At 41.1% G+C, this 12,648-nt stretch overlaps 2 protein-coding genes across 2 annotated transcripts; both read left to right on the top strand.

The window, feature by feature from the left end:
* Positions 1-645: 645 nt before the first annotated feature.
* cyc1 (cytochrome c-1) lies at positions 646-6,789 on the top strand. Its single transcript, XM_069678176.1, has 7 exons — positions 646-743; positions 2,637-2,827; positions 3,122-3,248; positions 3,453-3,610; positions 3,703-3,863; positions 5,165-5,265; positions 6,024-6,789. Exons 1-7 carry the CDS (start codon positions 663-665, stop codon positions 6,126-6,128), a joined length of 924 nt encoding a protein of 307 aa, XP_069534277.1. The 5' UTR covers positions 646-662; the 3' UTR covers positions 6,129-6,789.
* Positions 6,790-10,445: 3,656 nt separating this feature from the next.
* Positions 10,446-12,648, top strand: hesx1 (HESX homeobox 1). The gene is made up of 4 exons (XM_069678412.1): positions 10,446-10,548; positions 11,833-11,978; positions 12,133-12,234; positions 12,436-12,648. Exons 1-4 carry the CDS (start codon positions 10,446-10,448, stop codon positions 12,646-12,648), a joined length of 564 nt encoding a protein of 187 aa, XP_069534513.1.

Here is a 12,648-nt window from a genome sequence, read left to right as displayed (position 1 = left end):
TGGTTGTGTAAATTTAGGTTGTGTAAGTTTGCATGAAGTTAGCTAGAATTAGCCGGCTACGTAGTTCCGGTTTGTGCGTTAGGGCCACCTTCAAAATAAGAGCAGAAGATTTGATCCTTTCAGTGAACAGGAGTACTGTAGTAGGTAATAATGCCCAAAGCTTCGAACAGCACACTCATTTATCTCAGTTCATTTATTTTCAAAGAGTAACCGGGGAGTAAAACTTATTTCTTAGTCCAACAAGTTATGGTGATAATTACCCTTTTCTTTCACACCAAGACTACGTCGTAAAACCCACACATTTTAGTAATGATAAATAGCGAGACTGATTCATTAGCTAGTCTATTGTAGTCAAAGTTGTAGCAGTGATGAGTTGCAAAATCCTGCTTTGCTTTCTTGCAAGTTAATGCTACAATCAGATTTTCTTCTTGATGTTCTTTATGTCCACTTTTCTGGTAGATCTTCATACATACTGGATATGATTGGAATATATCTCTGTGGTTTTATACTGGCAATTGTGACCGGGGTTCCCATGAAAATACAATACAGTGCACTTGACAATTGCTGTTTTTATTTTGAAGGTTCCGACCGGAAGCATTCCTTGTCTTTCATTACGCTGTCCAGGCTGATAGCCCATTTCAGCTCACAGAACTGCAAAGAAGATGGCGGCGCTACGAGCTGTGGTGCTATCGGGGAGCGGTAGGGCTCTCCTCAGCGCACCGAAAACTATCAAGACCCAGACGGTAGGTCGATAGATGACTAGTCATCATTGGTAATGTGTTTATATGAAAAATCAAATAATCCAGCGGTGCTGTGGACTGTAACACCAAGCTACCGATAGCTTGGTCGCAGTGAATGGGTTGAGACAAGGTCACTCGTGTCCCACACCTTTTAAGGATGTCGTAAATGTCTGTGGCATTAACTCCTCTGATATTGTGACATCCATAAAATACAGAGATTGATATAGCGTCAATAAGTGGAAAGACAAACGCCACAGACCTCTAAACCTTGGTTGCAAAACCTATTTGTAGCAAGCTAGCCTGATAGCTAGCCGGTTAGCTAACCCATGATGCCGTGTCAGACACCCGGCAAATGGACAGGGTTACTCTTAATTAATGATACAGAAATAAGAACCCACCACCAGAGTATGTGACCGTAGTATTTCTGAAAGTATTTGTTCTCACACGAGTTACGTTGTTTTACATATTCTGTCAAAAAATACTATTGGCTAAAGTAGTTCACAGTTTGCTAACTAGTTAGCATTTCAAGGACTGCAAGGACTTCCGGTGAAGAGAAACGTCATAAGCTGTTTACTGCTGTTCTTCTGACAGCTAATTAACACCCATTGGTGCGTCCTGACCATACAGTGATTGGTCCCGACACAGGGTTGACTGTCTATATTTCCGCGGTATGATGTGTTTTTGATGCTTAATGGGGTAGAGAAAGCCTTAATTATACAGTCTATGGAGAAAACACATTTAACCTCAGTATTAGCTCAGAAACTTCTGTTTTGATTGATGGGAACTTTTTCGGTTTTTTTCTTAAATGGTAATGGTTGTTTAAATTGTATTAAAAATCTTCATGTCTTTCAGATTCATTTTTTGTCATCACAGTTTATGTTATGCTTAATTTAACCACTTGACCAGTGAATCAACATCGTAGACTTTCAAATTATATGGTTAAACGGGTTTCAAATAGGAATGTTGAGATAAGCTTTAATAGCAGCCCTTCATGAGTATATCATGCAGTGCTAGGCTGGAGATGGAGGTTGGTGTGTGTACGTGTGTGTACAGTGATGCAGGGATGCTGTCATGTGACACCCGCTGCCTGGTTACAGAAGCACCATTGAAGGGTAGTTTCATAAGGACGCCCGGCGTGCCCACTTTAAGCAAGGGCTATACGATGGCCTGCACTTAGCAAATAGCATCTTTACAGTAAAGCTGCGTCTGAAGGGGAACTTAAGTTTAACTGGTGAATGTGTTGTTGTTAAAGCACTTGACAATCGTGGTCTGCTGTCCTTCAAGTTAATTTTAAAATCTGTGTACTTACAGAAAGTTGTTAAGACAAGATTTTGTTCATATTTAAACATTTATAATCATTTTGATGCAGAGCGTCACCTTGTTTCATTCTCTTATATACGGGTTTGCGCTGTTCCTTTTTCTTGTGGGATTGTTAACTGAACTGAGAAGACCCATCGCTCTTGGATAAATTCCATAAGGATGAATGATGAAGTATTTTTAGTTTAAGCCATACCTGCTAAAACCTGCCGTTTTTTTCCCCTTAGCTAAGTTAAACCTGAAGACTATTTTTAAGAGCATATGTTTGAAACTTCATTCTTAACAGCCCAGATATAAGAAATACAGGAATATGAGACTACATGTTTTAAAGATAGGGGGCTCTAATCTCTAAAATAGTTGTTTAGTGTATGAGATTTCTAAATATACAAAAGTGTGCATCGATGTCCAAGAGTCTGAGGAAAGGCCCAACAGACAAAAAGCAGCACTGGCGCTTGATAGATCAAGTCAAGTTACACAACAGTGTTTTTTGTGCTGATGGACCTATAGATGAAGCGAATTGCATATAAATGATTCTAACTAACATGTAGGGCATTGTGCTCTTGTTTTTTTTTTCCATAGGCCACCATGTCTTTAGCTAGCCTGTCGCGGAGCAAAAAGGTCGCTCTGTCGACACTCGGTGTGATCACAGCCGGTGGGGCGGGGCTCGCTCTGATGCTGCACCAGTCCGTTAGAGCCTCAGACCTGGAGCTCCACCCCCCTAACTACCCTTGGAGCCACGCTGGACCTCTGTCCTCGCTGGATCACGCTAGGTATGATGAGTGGACACACAAACACATTCTCTCTTCAGGGAAACACAGAAAAATACGGCACAATTTCCATCTCCCCTTAATAAGTTTATACGTCCCCTGCAGATTTTTTTTTAAGTCTAGCAACAGATGATGCTACGTTATCCTTTTTTTGTAGAACTCTTGAGTTAAAGTCTGTTGGGTTTTGGCATCTTTAGTTTTACATTTTATAGAGGATTAACACAATTTTGTACCCTATATGAAACCCTAATCCCCTTTGCTTTCTTCGCCTTCGCCTCTTCCTCTCTGCCCCTGCAGTATTCGTCGTGGGTACCAGGTGTATAAGCAGGTGTGTTCAGCCTGTCACAGTATGGAGTACCTGGCCTTCAGAAACCTGGTGGGAGTGTCGCACACAGAGGCTGAGGTTAAGACCATCGCTGAGGAGGTAAGCGTGTGTGTGTCTGAGCAAGAGAACAATAATGAGTCCATGATGGAGCTGTTTCATGTTCATCACATATCTCTCTTAGTGTTTTACAGTATACAGATATGAGTACTCTTATTGTTAGAGCTTATTTTTAGAAATAAACTCCTGGCACCTATGTTCAGGCTTAATTATAAAGTGATGTGTGTGTGCGTGTGTTGTGTTCAGGTTGAGGTGGTGGACGGTCCTGATGAGAGTGGAGAGATGTTCACCCGACCAGGAAAGCTGTCAGACTACTTCCCTAAGCCCTACCCGAACCCCGAGGCTGCCAGGGTTGCCAACAACGGAGCCCTGCCTCCAGATCTGAGCTACATTGTCAACGCCAGGTAACAGAAAAAAATAAAACAATCACAAAAGCTTCACGGTTTCGTCTGAAAACCAGGAAATTGTCTGAAATACTTGTTGTGTCTCCCCTCAGGCACGGAGGAGAGGACTATGTGTTCAGCCTGCTGACAGGATACTGTGAACCTCCAGCAGGAGTGACGGTGAGAGAGGGACTCTACTATAACCCATACTTCCCTGGACAGGCCATCGGCATGGCTCCGCCCATCTACAACGAGATTCTGGAATATGATGACGGTGAGTCCAGATGCAGTGTGTGTGTGTGTGTGTGTGTGTAGCTTAATCTGCTGCTGGGTTCCATGTTCTGAGTAAAGTTTTCACAGCAATTATTATATGTAAATGCATCCTTTTTTTTCTCAAAAGCAGCCCCATGTCGAGACTAAACACTTTTGCCACAAACCGTAGCTTCTTCAAAACTTTCTCCAAAGTGTATAAATCTTAAAACATGTTTATTTTAAATGTCGCTCAAGATGAACACAGAGTTCAACTATAATCACAGGACGAGAGACACAGCTGCTTTTTGTTTGCTAGCAAAAAAAAAGGACGATGATAAATACAGATTTTGTGTTTAGGCCATTAACTGTGCAGAAGTAACTTTTACATGTAAATATAGTTTGAAGTTGGCGCTGGTTTAGCTCAGTTGGTAAAGCAGACGCCTTATGTACAGAGGCGATGTCCTTGATGCAGCAGCCGAAGGGTCGACTCAGACTTGCGACCCTTTGGGGCATGTCTAACACCTCTCTCTTCTCCTCACATTCCTTGTCCATCTTCGCTGTATCAAATAAAGACTAAAAAATGATCTTAAAAAATATATTGTAAAATTAGGTTTGATTATTCCTTCTAAAAAAACATGGGTTTGAACACTTGAATATCTGCCTTGCACAAAATGTCCACAAGAGGACATACCAATACAACGAGAGACAAACTTACTTGCAAAGATATATTTAACATAAACCTGCCCTTTAAAAGATCAACACAGGCTTCCTACACCTTGCTGTGACAGGTCTCTCTCTGCCCAGATTTAAATTCTCTGCCAACATTACCACACGGTTAATTTAGCTCGTTTCAGCTCGACTACAGTTAATTATTAACGTATTATAGTATAAAGTGACATTGTGATGCATTCAAGGATGCTCCGTAACCAAGAGAGCACATGAGGACATACGAGAACACACAAGAGCTCGGGAGACAGCTGCTGTAGTGCAGATTTTTTTCATAACGAATATTAATTTTAATATCCGTTTTTTATTGCACTTCGATTATATATTTGAATTTAGAATATTGGTTGACAGCCCTGCTCTCTGAACTCTGTGACCACATCTCGAATGGCCACATGGTTTTACTGCATCACAAGGAACGCCTTAATTTTCCAGGTTTTTATACAGTAAATTAGAAAAAATCAAACATTGCATTCCAGCGGTTTTATGTTGTATAACAATTGTTATCTGTTTGTCAGTGTACTGTGAAAAGAGATTAACCACATTGTTTCAGTTTGCTCTTCTGAAAATCATTGTGCTGACGGTTGTTTTGTCCTACAGGAACCCCCGCCACCATGAGCCAGGTGGCTAAAGACGTTTGTACTTTCTTGAGGTGGGCCGCCGAGCCAGAGCACGACCAGCGCAAACGCATGGGACTGAAGGTACAACATGCACGCACACACACACACACACACTTATTCTTCAGTTTCTATCTGCTATATATGCTATAACATGTTAGCTCAATTAAGCACCTAAGATTAGATACAGATACAAAACCCCCTTTTTTTTAAAGATGTTTTGTGGCATTGCTAGATGAGGACATTGGAGATGCGGACAGGAAATGTTGAGAAGATGCAATAAAGAACGCATGTCCCACACCAAACTAAGGTTTCTGGTTAGATGGTTTGCATATTGGGCTGCACAGTAGTGCAGTGGTTAGTGCTGTCGCCTCACAGATAGGAAGTTTGCTGTAGTGGGCCTTTCTGTGTGGAGTTTGCATGTTCTCCCCGTGCATGCGTGGGTTCCCTCCGGGTACTCCGGCTCCCTCCCACAGTCCAAAGACATGCTCGTTAGGTTCATTGGTGACTCTTAATTGCCCGTAGGCAAGTGAGCGTGAAAGGTCGTCTGACTCTGTGTCAGCCTGGTGATTGACTGGCGATCAGTCCAGGTGTAAACCCGCGTCTCGCCCAATGACCGCTGGGATAGGATCCGTTTACCTGCGACCCTGAACAGGATAAGCAGTATAGATAATGAATGGATGGTTTGAGGCCCCTAGGCACACATTTAGATACACTTTAGTCTTAAGCTTTGAGTTGTTGATGGAATTCTTTGAATGTAATCTGAGCATAAAGAGATAGTGTAGAAACGGTGTGTAAACATGAAGCTTGATGTGTGATTAATCTCTCCGTTCTCTCTCCAGCTGCTGATGGGCTCGGCCATCATCGTCCCTCTGATCTACTACATGAAGAGACACAGGTGGTCCGTGCTGAAGAGCAGGAAGATCGCATACAAGCCTCCCAAGTAAACGGAAACAAACACACCCCTACCTGGGCTTAAACAGAACCAGAGAGGGCTGCGTTCAACGACCACACAACGCTCACCTCACAAAGATCATACAGAACAACACACATGCCTTTCTAGGAGGGGGTACAGTCATGAGAGTATATATACTATGTTTATTCCTACAGAGAAATGCCTTTATTTTAGTTGTTGGCGTGATGGAAGTAAGTGTGTGAGAAGTTTGTGTCAGAGAGTTGTGCCGTCCTTGAACGCACCCTCCACAAAGTTTTATTGCGTTATCTGGATTGAATCATCGCTGTTATCAGTCCACGTCTTGACATGTAGTACCAAAAAACTCGTACTGTCACGATTAACGGATAAGTTGATTGGTCGTCCATCTTTGTATAAAACTCAATAACCACAGGAGCGTTGAGAAATGGTTGCCCTCTAAGTTTGTGTAAATCCATCCACGCCTGTCCTCTCCACGAAGCCACTGAGTGGATCAAACGCAGCCTCTGAACCTGTTTTACTGTACAAAATAAATTATCTTAAAAGGAAACGTTCTGTGTGTGGGGGTTTGTTTTGTTTCAAGCAGCTGTAGACGTTAGACACCTGATCGTCTCTGTGTGAGTATCTGCAGCTACACTTTGTCCTGTAAATATCTAATAAACTGGTGAATGAACAAACTTTCTTATGAGGTTATAATTTGTGAAACCCCAGAGTCGAACTGATCCTTTCGAACATGTGGAACATTAATCAGCGGCATGTTTCCTGTCTGTGTTTTAAAGATCCATAAATGTTGAACTGTTTTTTGACAGCAGGATTTCCACCTTTCCCTCTAGTTCTCTATTTTAAAACAAATTACTACTTCAATTTTCTTCTGTATATCCACAGACCTTATAAGAAGTGGAATAAACGTGTTGGCTTCAAAAGTGCAGCCACTGTTGAAGTTCCTTAAAGCTGCATCCTTTCTAGTGGCCAGCAGGGGGCGACTCCACTAGTTGCAAAAATAGGGAGAAGTAAGCAAATATTCTTAGATTTTATATACAATCAGACCTAAGGAGTTTCCTAAGTCTTCTTCAGTACAGCATGATGTTCATTTATAAAATTATGGTCCCATTTAAAATAAAGATAAAACAGATGTCATTATGTCCAATCAATAATAATGCATTTTATTCGACACCTGAGGTCACCTTACAGAGCATAAAAACAAATAATAAGCATAGTTAAAACAAGTATAGTTAAAACCAGTATAAAACAACGAGAGCTAAAAACGAGAGACGTGTAGTAGGCAAAACGTGTGGGGGGGGGGGGGGGGTAAGGACAAAAAGACTGTAGGGATACAAGGGAAACCAAGGTACAGAGCATCAGAGTGAGTATGCCAGTTTGAACAGGTGGGATTTGAATGCTGTTATGGTGTCAGACTGTTGGATGTGAGGGGGGAGGGAGTTCCAGAGCCTTGGAGCAGTCAGAAGACTGGCAGAGGATGAGCGCAGGGAGCGAGAGGGGGTGTACTCCTGGAGGAGGTCAGAGAGGAAGGTGGGGGCTAGGTTGTGTCGGGCTTTAAAAAGGTTTTTAAAGTCCATCCGATTTTTATCAGGGAGCCAGAATAGTTGGATGAGAGTAGGGGTGATGTGGTCAGATGATTTGGTGTGGGTAATGATGTGGGCAGCCGAGTTCTGGATGATCTAAACTTCTAAAGTCTGTTCTGGAGTTAACTATGGTCACCAACAGCCAAAATGCCAAACTCAGGGCTCCAAAGGGGCGTTTCACCCACCAGTGTGTCTCAACATTTATGTCCACCTTAATGCAAAGACAGGAAACATGGGGAGACTGTTAGCTTAGCTTGGGGAGACTAGGCCTGCCAGCACCACTGACACTGTCAGATTTATACAGTAACACTAAAGTATTTTCTCGCTTTTCCTTCTACATAATTATAAATGTTAAAATTGATGGTTTAGGGTGCTGGTTTCTCTCAGTTGGAGGAGCAGCCGCCCCATATACAGCATTGGCCGCTGGTTCGACTCCGACCTCGGCCCTTTGGTGCATGTCCTTCCTCCTCTCTCTTCCCAACATGTCCTGTCATATCTTCACTGTCCTATCAATAAAAGAAAAAGGCCAAATTAAAAAAAAAAAAAAAAAAGATAGTTTATTGATTTCGGAAAAGTCAATAAACATCGAGGCAGACACGTGCAGTGATCAGGTCCATTTAAACTACTTCACTGGCCCACGGAGGGCAAATCACTTGCAGCTTACCCAGCCAAAACAACAACTCCAATTTCACTGGTACGGTAGTTTTGTCAGAGGTTAAATCAACGCATGTGGATCATTAAAAGCACGTAACAAGCAGCAGTAGATACAATGAACATGTTTTGTTGTAGTTTATATAAAATAAATGCAGCTATCGGGGGTGTTTTGTAGCCTCTTAGCAGGAGAATTTGTTCTCGGTATCGTTGTGAGTGTGAAGCCTCTTCATGCTGTCACAGTGACTTTGTCAGTTTTGTTTCCTGTAAAGAGACGAAAACTTGTGCAAACCAACTGATCAGATAACAAACACTTACAGCCTGAGGTGATGCAGAAAAAGATTTCTGCAGTTGTTTTGTACACAGTTTGCTTTAGCACACTCTGCAACTTTCCTAAAACAATAGTAATCTTTAATTTTTTCTTTCCATATGACAATATTTACACAACTAAAAATCTTCTAAGCTAAACAACATTTATTCTTCTAGTTAATTTTTGGAAACGGGAAGAGAGAGTTGGGATGACACGCGGCAAAGGGCCGAGGATAGGAGTCGAACCCGGAGCGGTCACGTGGAGGACTTCAGCCTCTGGACATGGGCTGCCGATGTAGCTGCTGAGTTAAACCAGCACCCTATTAAAGCTCCTATGAGGAGTTTTTCACTGGTTATGAAACAGACTGAAATTAATTCTGATGACTCTATATGATCAACAAAAGCAAACCAGACCATCAGCGACAAGACTGATTATTTATATATAGTTATTTTTAATGCCTGAAACTGCTGGCGGGGGGTATGTGTCAGACTAAGGGATTAACTGCACGCTGCCTTTGTTTACATTTTCAAGTTAACAAGTGAGTTATACATGTGACTGTTAAAGAAAGCAGTTTAAAACACCACGTAAGCATGTACAATCAAAATCAGCAGAGATAAGAGGTAACACTTTGTCCACAGGGGGCGCTAAAATCAACACAAACTGAAAGTTCCTCACAGCAGCTTTAAGCTAAACTAATCACATCCTTGCTCCAGTTTTAATACAAAGATCTTATCTCATGCAAAGAAAGTCAATACCTCTATTTCCCCCTAACATTCCTCCCTCTATATTCCGCCTATCAGGTTAAAGATGAGTTTAGATTAACTTCCTTTCTGCCTGCAGCCGTCGCATCCTTACACCCGTCCGTCCTTTCATTGAGGGTTAAATAAACAAGTGTGCTGTTAGTTTAAAGCTGCTCCAGGCCTTCATTAGGAGCTAATCTGCCTCTGAAAAGGTTTCCCTCCCTGCTGCTTCAACCTGCATTCAGACGCTACGAGCTTCATCTGCATCACAAACACACACAGATTAGGCTAATAGCATTAGCGGATCTCCCCGGATCATTACTATTGCCATCATTATCATTACTTTTATTATTATTATTATTAGATTAAACTGAGTCACAGACCCGCAACAGAAGGATGCATTTTTTTAGTGTGAAAACTAAACTGATTTTCTACTTTGGTAATTCAGAAGAAAAGGTGCAATTACGCTTTGTGTTTGTGTGACTCAGGTGGTGATTTTTAAAAAGGCTCCTCAGCGTAATCTCACACCTGCACGCATCAGCGAAATGCATGAGGGAAAACCCAAATACAGACAGACACAGTTGCTCACACAGCTGTTTTGTCTCCTGCAAAGTTCCCAATACTTTTTTTTTTGGCATTTGATGTGAAACTAAATAAACTAGAAATTAAAATATGCTGTCCCTCAGTAACTCACACACCCACACACGCACACACACACACACACACACAGAGCACAGATTATCTGTTGTGTGGAACCTCAGGGAACCTCATTCTCATGGAAAACCACTTCTTAATTCTAATTGGTGGCCGGTGTAAATCCTCCACTCCCATTTAAACCAGCAGTCTCCCTGCTGCTTCACATGTTCCTCACACGTCAGCATCCATTCACCTCTCTGCTGATGTTGATGTTAGTCCACAGAACAAACTTCATCAAAACTTCAACCTGGAGATTTTTTTTTTTACAGTGAAATCTGAATTACTTTATTTTGGTAGTTTCGATGGCACGCTGAGGACTCCCTGCTCTCAGATTTGTTTTGCTGTAGATCATTATGGCGTTAGTAGCTGCAGAAAGCAGGCCGGTGTTTTCCATCGAGAGGATTCTGGGTTTGGAGAGACCTGGAACCTGCCTGAAACTCCATCGACCCTGGACAGGTGAGGAGCAGAAGACACATAAAGATTATGTCAAACCGTCTGTAACTGTAATAACTGTGTGCATCTTACTTTAGTGCAAAAAAAAGATTTCAATTCAATGCTTTATGTTCCACCTAAATGACTGGCTTAGTTGAAAACAAAAGGAAATCACAGATAATTTATACAAAAACATTATTTCGACATTTAGTTTGATTTAAATGTGACACAGAATCACAAACTCCACAATATCGGCGCGCTTAAGTCCTGTGGTCTCTCTTGGAAATGAGATCTTTAGCGATTGATTATTAAATATGTAAAAATCAGTGTGGCTAAATTTAAAAATAAGCTGTTACCTCCATACTACTGCATTATATTAGGTTATCATTACATCTGATGTTGTTTCTTAATATTCCATATCACACTGCATTATACTATACGTATACATCATAGACTTTATACAGTCGTTGGTGTACATACTGTTATTAACATACTGTATTTATTTGACACTTTCTATATTGCATCTTATTTATACTGCATTATTTCATACTTTATACTGTACCATTTCATAGTGCTAAATGTTGCTGCTATTACCCATATATGTCATTTTATCCCATGTCACTTGAGATTGTCACTTATGTCACTTTTGTATACCAGTTGTAAATAACTCTTATTTAATTTAATTTAATTTTTATCTATTCCTATTTTATTTGTACTTGCCTTCTTGCCTCTTGCTTGTCTTTGTGCTGTTGCAACAACCGAATTTCCCCTCTGGGGATCAATAAAGTACTGTCTTATCTTATCTTATCTTATCTTATCTTATCTTATCTTATCTTAACTTACAAATACAAAATCTCTTCAAAACAAAAGTTACTTTTTAAGACAAACTTCCCAAATCTCTTTCTATAAGTGCAGAAATAAAATTTTGATCCTGTATTTCTTTGGCTGTTTGTAGTTATCAATATTTCCCAAATTAGCTGCTGTATTTATTAGCTTCAATTACAATCATTTTTAGTTTTCCAATACTTTGAGAAACATTTTTGCATTTTCTTGAAAAGTATTTGACCCGAGCGGACGACGTATGAAAGGGAACAGGATCTAGTTTTGATATAATGTGATTAAACAGATCATTAGTTAAGTACACAATCAATGCTTTATTAACCCTTTATTAGTGTTTACATTTCAATAAATATTAATACATCTGTAGTTTTTGATATGATCATTTATCAGTCATTTGTCATGTTTTATTGATGGAAGGTGTTTGATGTGTGATCTGATCCTCTTTTCAAACGTTTCCTCTGATTACAGAGATTGCAGCAGAGAAGGAGAACAGAGGAAGCAGTTTGTGCTCTACGCAACAACATCATCATCCTCATCAGCAGCAGAACTCTGCCAGGCCCACATCAAACTGGTACATCGGACGCAGACCGCGCACAGCCTTCACCAACAGCCAGGTAATCAATCAATCAAACAAACAAACAGTCAGTTAGTTTTTCAGACAGACAGATCCTAGAAAAAAAAAGAGTTCAAAAATATTAAACATAAAACTACTACGTCCATGTTTGTCTTTAGTCCGTTGATCTATATTTGAATGTGTTTATCCTGCAGGTGAAGGTGCTGGAGTCAGTGTTTCAGATTAACTGTTATCCAGGGATCCAGCTGAGGGAGCAGCTGGCGGGGAGACTGGACCTGGACGAGGACAGAATACAGGTTCAGACAGCACATGCCTTTATTCTGAAATTATATTCTGAGATGAAGATGGCTCTTATTTTGACATTAAAAATGAGAAAACAGTCATTCAAAAAAAAGTGGGAAAACCCCGAACCTCATTGTGTAAAATAAAGAAGCCACATGAAAGCAAGTTGAGCTCTTAATTTGTAGATCTGATTTCATTTCCTCTCTCTCTCTCAGATCTGGTTTCAGAACCGGCGGGCCAAGCTGAGACGTTCCCTCCGAGAATCTCGTCTGCGGCTCGTTCAGAACGCCGTGGTTGACTTTGGGGTCGGACACGAGGTCATAGGTCAACTGAAGGCCAACCAGGATATGCGAGGTGACCTGGATCTCACCCAGCGGCATGTCTCTCGCCTCCAGCTTGAGGATGAGGAAGAGAGGGAGAGATGTTGA

Source organism: Semicossyphus pulcher, unplaced genomic scaffold, assembly GCF_022749685.1.
Source record: "Semicossyphus pulcher isolate SPU_LCO1_2020_fin unplaced genomic scaffold, fSemPul1.0.p SCAF_3, whole genome shotgun sequence".
Taxonomy (NCBI): Eukaryota; Metazoa; Chordata; class Actinopteri; order Labriformes; family Labridae; genus Semicossyphus; species Semicossyphus pulcher.
The sequence above is the reverse complement of the archived record's forward strand: the minus strand, read 5'-3'. Positions and strand labels throughout refer to the sequence as shown.